Source organism: Plasmodium cynomolgi, chromosome 1, assembly GCF_000321355.1.
Source record: "Plasmodium cynomolgi strain B DNA, chromosome 1, whole genome shotgun sequence".
NCBI lineage: Eukaryota > Apicomplexa > Aconoidasida > Haemosporida > Plasmodiidae > Plasmodium > Plasmodium cynomolgi.
In genome coordinates this window covers 313,711-319,978 of record NC_020396.1, presented here as the reverse complement: position 1 = coordinate 319,978, position 6,268 = coordinate 313,711, and the positions used below count along the sequence as shown (strand labels likewise).

The 6,268-nt window shown below is 45.0% G+C and overlaps 1 protein-coding gene across 1 annotated transcript; it reads right to left on the bottom strand.

Annotated features, from left to right (window-relative positions):
- Window positions 1-448: 448 nt before the first annotated feature.
- Window positions 449-4,092, bottom strand: PCYB_011610 (chloroquine resistance transporter; the record flags this gene model as incomplete). Its single annotated transcript, XM_004220667.1, has 14 exons — window positions 449-528; window positions 680-734; window positions 863-907; window positions 1,035-1,127; window positions 1,331-1,387; window positions 1,576-1,626; window positions 1,788-1,870; window positions 2,034-2,109; window positions 2,417-2,488; window positions 2,644-2,776; window positions 2,909-3,002; window positions 3,157-3,235; window positions 3,457-3,722; window positions 4,002-4,092. 14 exons carry the CDS (start codon window positions 4,090-4,092, stop codon window positions 449-451), a joined length of 1,275 nt encoding a protein of 424 aa, XP_004220715.1.
- Window positions 4,093-6,268: the final 2,176 nt, after the last annotated feature.

Here is a 6,268-nt window from a genome sequence, read left to right as displayed (position 1 = left end):
AAAAAAAAAAAAAATAAAAAAAATAGAGTTAAAAAAAAAAAAAAATAAAAAAAATAGAGAAAAAAAAAAAAAATTAAAAATGAGTGAAAAAAAAAAAAAAAATGACAACAGGGTAGACACATTACAAATGTCATACTAAAAAAGTGGTTGGTTCATGAGGAGGGGGTTAGACAATGTGAGAGAAAGAGAGAGAGAGAGAGGGAGTGGAAGTCAGTTGGTCCACGCCCCAAATGGGTGAGACAATCTTGGGGGGTGTTAATTAAATGGGGTAAACCCCGCGGCGTAGGTGCACAGCGTAATCAAAGGGGCTGCGTTAACTTTATCAGGTGAACGGGTTTTGACATGATTTGTCTTAGGTGTGTGTGTGGGGCGTTTATCCAAAGAGCATATATTCTAAGCATGGATGGATTGAAAACCCTACCGGTTCTTCTTGGTCACGCCGAAGGCGTCAGTGTGTTATTATCGAGTCGGCATTGGTGAGCTCTCCCTCGGAGTCATCGTCGTTGCCAGCTTCCATCATTTTTTTTTCTAAGTTAAGGGGTGCAAGGGTGTAGGCGGGTGAGGTATATGCGACATATGGGGTACGACGCGGGAGGGAAGCAGCTACATTTTTGTGAGATGTTCTAACCCATGCGTGGTGCAACTTCACCTCCGCATGGAAAAATGCTCGCTGTCTTACTTTCAAGAATTATGTTTCCAATACGGTAAATGATTGATCCGAAGAGGTAGCCAAACTGACAAGGGGAAAAAAAAAAAAAAGTGAAATGAAATGAAATGAATGCTCGTTTGCATACGAGTGGGAGCACATATACATGACCACACGTACGAGGGTCAATGCGCGACATCATTTGCTCCGCCTTACCAAAGTGACAAAGTCTAACACTCGGGGTTGCATGACAGCGTCTCCCTGGAAAAGGACAGAGGGGGTGAGAGGTGTGTAATTAGGGAATTCCAAAATGGAGGAGTGCAATTAGGGGATCCCCAAATGGAGGAGTGTAATCAGGGAGTGCAAAAAAAAGGAGGGGGGCCCATACCGCAAGGAATTTAAAGTAGTAAGCGATTGCTATTGCTGGTCCTTGTATGCAACTGACGATGGTGTATGTCATGGTTGAAAATTTGTCAATTATCTGCAGGAGGGGGGAAAAAAATGAGAGAAAAATGAGGTGAGAAAAATGAGGAGAGAAATAATGACAAATGGAGGAGGGAGGCATTAATAAGCATAAGTACTTCACAGCTAAGTCGACAAAAAACACACGTCAATTTTGTAGAAGGAGAAACACCCCTCACACCATGGGGCATCATCTCTCTGTCTCTCCCCTCTTTCACTTACAAAGCTGGTGATTAAATTGTCGCAAATGTTGAAAAAGGAATACGCTATGAATGTTTTCTGCGGGGTTAGGAAAAAAAAAAAAAATGAAAAAAAAAAATTATCATAATGGTGAAATTGGCGGGAGCGTCTGCAGGGTGGCACCCCCCCTTTAGCTCATTCAGCTTATACAGCCGCTTTGCGATTCATCTCTCTGCGATTTGCTTCTTATCGCTGCAATTTGCTTCTTATCGCTGCGCCGCCCTTACCCATGCTCCTTGACAATCGTCGCACATCTTGGCCATTCCCAACCCGCAGTTCTGGAGAGGAAAAAAAAGGAAAATTAAAAAGATGAAGCAAAGCAGCCGTGGGAGGAAGAAACAATAATGGGTAACTCGTTCCTGCAAAGTGCACTAAACAAATCTTCAAAAAAAAAAAAAAAACGTCAGACAAAGATCCTGGATCCTCTCCTTGTGCATACCTCCACGATGGTGTTTTGTCCAAGAAACAAACATCTAAATCCGTTTTTTATATTCGTTCCGATTTCCGAGAAGGGTAAATTGACTAAAGGGGGGGGAGCGAAGTAAAGAGGTGCAGTTAAAATTTGTGACCCATGCAGCTACGTCGGCTTTGTATAGGCGACATGGAGATGTGAACAAACGCAACGAGGTAAGCCCCGCTAGTTGGGGAAAGGACACCCTGGCAGGACTCGCAAGCCATTGCTTACTTTGCTTCAAAAATGGAAGGGTGTACATCGGAAGCATCAGACAGGAGGTGAATATTTGGAAGAAGGAAACTACGGCCTGTTAAGGGCGAAAAAAAAGGGGACAAAAAATGGGTCAAAAAGGGGACAAAAAATGGGTCAAAAAGGGGACAAAAAATGGGGAAAAAAATGGACCAAAAATGGACCAAAAATGAACCAAAAATGGGCCCAAAATTGACCAAAAATGGGCCCCAAATGGACCAATGTTGAGGCTAATCCGTTCACTCTTCTACACACTCCTTGGGGCGAAAAGGGATAACCCCTTAGGCGAGTGCGCATATGAACAGATATGTGCCCTTAACTCGGTTCCCCTTTTTTGGGGGGGGAGGGGAAGTAAATGTTCTTACGTTCAGGCGCAGGATGTTTATTTTGTACTTCTTGAAAACTATTTCTCTGGTCATGTTGGAAAAGCTGAGCGGCTGCAGAGGGGTAAAGCGGCGAGTGCATCAGTGGGGGCTGCGGAGGGGGCAGCGAGGGGTAAACAGGGCCAGGCGCGCAGTCCCTGTCAGTGGTGCTGGGTCGTCTCGAGGGCTCCCCAAAACGATCGCTCCAAAACGATCGCTCCACAACTTACAATCAGCGAGGCAATCAACACGAGGTTAAACACAATGGAATTCTCTTCCTGCGTTTCGAAAGACAGAATATATTCCACAATCGCGATAGTCACGACAATGATGGATGCACCAACGTAATTGAACAGGTGGTATCTGAGGGAGGGGAGAATGAGAAATGTGCCATTAAAATGGGGTTCTATGCACTTATGGGGAGGTGCCAATACGGAAGGGCAACATGAGGTGGGGTGAGAGTCTCTCCACAAGTGTGACGTCTCTCCCCCGTACCTGTATCGTAAAATCAAGAAGCAGAAGAACATATTTATCGGAATGCTCAGCTGCATGACGAAGGACTGGATGTTTCCGGTGGTTCTCGTGAGGCCTGAAGAGGGGGGGAGGGAAGTGAGGCAGGGGTGAGGTTAATCAGGGGTGAGCTTAATCAGGGGAGAGGTTAAATAAAGACGCGGTTGAACAAAGGCGAAGTGGCATCGAACCGGTGAGCCACCTCTTCGCGTCTCCCCCACGCGAATCATTACCTATAAACGCAATAATAACTGAGCAGGCGTCCAGCAGAGATATTAGCAAAAACTGAATTCCGAAATTTCGGTGTCTCTCCTGAGAGGGGGTAGAGGGGAAAAAGTAAAATAGGGAAGGGGAATATAAAAAGCGGCACGAGCGAAGGATGCATTTGGGAGGCACCATCAACAGTGGTATCCACTCTGAGGTGATCTGTCGTGTGCCTCTCCTCAGGATATCCCCACTCCCCCTCATTACAATACGGGGGAGCGATTCGAGGGGGTGATTTGGTGAGGAAAAAACCCATGTACGTTTCTAACCTTGGCGGACATGACTCGACGACCAAACATAAAATACAAGGTAAAAAAAATAATCATGCATATGCAGTTGTGCGTCTCCGAAGTTACAAAGCTGTAGTTCCCCATTTTCTTCAGAGTCCTTTTTGCAAAAATTTTATTCATTACACATACACACAAGTAAATCATAATCAGGAGACAAACAGAAATATTTTCCCGAATTTCATCATAAACTAGTTTCAAAAATCTGAGGATTTTTCTGCCGATGGGGACGTTCCCGTTTATTTCGTCTGCGGTGGGGAGGGGAAGGGGAGTAGTTGGTTAGCCAAGTAGTTGGGGGTGGAGGGGTGGTTAACGGAGTGCCTCGCGAAAAAGGGTAAAATATCCTTCGTGGGTAGGGGTAGCAGGTTGTCATGCTTCTCCCCTGTGAGGGGCACTCCTGTGAAGGGTAGACTCCTGTGAAGGGTAGACTCTTGTGAAGGGTAGTCTCTTGTGAAGGGTAGTCTCTTGTGAGTCCCTTCCCCCTGTGCGCTGGTCAGATGGACCCTTCGTTAAATCTCCTGCCTTACTCTCATCATGTGCGTGGCTATCCAACTCCCGGTAACGTTCATCGGGGGTTATTTGTGGACCCCCCTTCTTCTTCTTTTTCAGGATGGTCATTGTGTGTTAGGGGTAGCAGTGAAGCAGAATAGATGCGCTGTGCTGCTGGGAACAGGCGCAGTAAAGCGGATGGTGTGACACGGATGGTGTGACGCGGTGGTGTGACGCGGTGGTGTGGCGCGGATGACGGGACGCAAATAGTATACGTTTTGTGGCTATAACACTCTTCTACAGCGTCGCCAATTTGTCATTCTTGCGAGGGGTTGCAAACAGGGGCAACTCACTGGGTGATCGTCCGTCTGAGTAAGCGCGAGCAAAAAAGCACTACGCGCTTGCACACAGAGAAGGCGAATCTCCACGGGGAGAATGCGTCCCGTGGTTGTGGAGGAAAGCCAAGGAAACACTCCCCCCGTTCATCAGAAAAAGGGGCGCATAGAATCAGCAGCAAGGTGCAGTGGGCGTGTGAAAAAAAAAAAATAAATAAAATAATAACAATAATAATAAAAGGAAAAGAATCTTCAAACAATGCTCGATCAGAAAAGTTGCTCAAAAATGTTGGCAAATTTCTGCTCTAGAAAAATTTCTCAATTTTCTCAATTTTTTCAAATTTCTCAATTTTCTCAATTTTCTCAAATTTCTCAAATTTCTCAAATTTCTCAAATTTCTCAAACTTTTCAAATTTCTCAAAATTTTCAAATTTCTCAAATTACCCTCCACGCGTGCATGTCACTTTAGCAAATAACAATTTGGGGGAGAGCGAAAAAAATTATTCTATGCGGTTCTGTTTGATTCCACTGGATTGGATTCGGTTTGATTCCGTTTGTTTCTACCCTATCGTATGTTTTGTTGCTTCGTCACTTCGTTGCTTCGTCACTTCGTTGCTTCGTCGCTTCGTTGCTTTGTCACTTCGTCACTTGGTTATTTTTTTATTTTTTTTTGCGAAAGAAAAGGTAACCGCTTCGCTTTATACGCGTTGTACATATATTATTATCTACATTTTATTGACTTAAATAAAAAAAGGGAGCGCGTAAAACGAGAGAAAATAAAAAAACGTGTCAAATTAAATTAAATTAAATTAACCAGGAACAATGATGGTTTCGTTTTTTTTTTGCAGCGCACTGGGGTTGGGGCGGGGGAATTTCTAATTAGGGCTCCGTTCTAATCCTTGTTGTGTTTAAACATGCGCGTAGAAAATAACTACCCTGAAGAGAGGGGGAGAGGGTGGGAGCGGTGGAGTGGTATAATTTATGGTAGGGGTGCTTTGGCCGTGGAAAATATAATGCTATATCTTCTACAGTGAGGGCTTGCTTAACTCATACAAAACACGTACGACATATAACCTATAATAAGTATATGTATATTATGGTGGCCCCACGTAGGTGCTGTTATGTTCTTTTATGCACTGTTCTAGTGGGGACCCGCTGCTTGCTTATTTTATTCCCCCTTTTTGTCGACGCACAGAAGAAAAAAGGCCTATGGCTGTGAGTGCAAATGGGAAAAGGGAGGGGGGAAGCAACCTCAAGGGGGAAATAGAAACAAAGCGGAGTATATATATATATGCATAGTATATGTATATATATACTTACACGTGCCGCGCATAAGCTGCGTTTTTTTTAAAATGCATAATGCTATGCATTCCTGTTCTCGGTGGCCTTAAATGGGGAAAAGCAGCGTTGCGCGAAGAAAAAAAACGGTTGCCGGGGTTGAGGCGCCAAAGGGAAGAAGCAACAACGGGGCGCCTTTGCCCGCAGGACGCACGTATCGGGGCAGCCCACCACATAAATACGAACATACAAACGGACATACGTACATACATATATATACAGATGCGCTTGGGGAGCTCAGCTCGGGAAAAAAAAAAAAATTACAACTCTTCAGTGAACAAAACTGCGCCGATGAGTGAACTGAAATGTGAATTAAGATTCACCAGCGCGGGGATGTATACACCGCACAAGCGGCGCGCTATGTAACCGTCGTCCGTTCCCCCGTCCGTTCGTCTCTTCGCCCCTTCGCCCCTTCGCCCCTTCGCCAGGCAGTCTGTCCGACCATTCTTAGGAGCCCATCCCCCCCGAGGTGCACAAAGGCGGGTTCGAAATTGACCCACCGCAAAAAAGCCCCTTCCACCGGAGTCACACAAAAAAAAAAAAAAATTCCACAGCATGTTCATGTGGATATATGTTCCACTCGAATACTCACTTGGTGTGTCCCTAAAATATCCGAAGTGAAGAAGAAAATT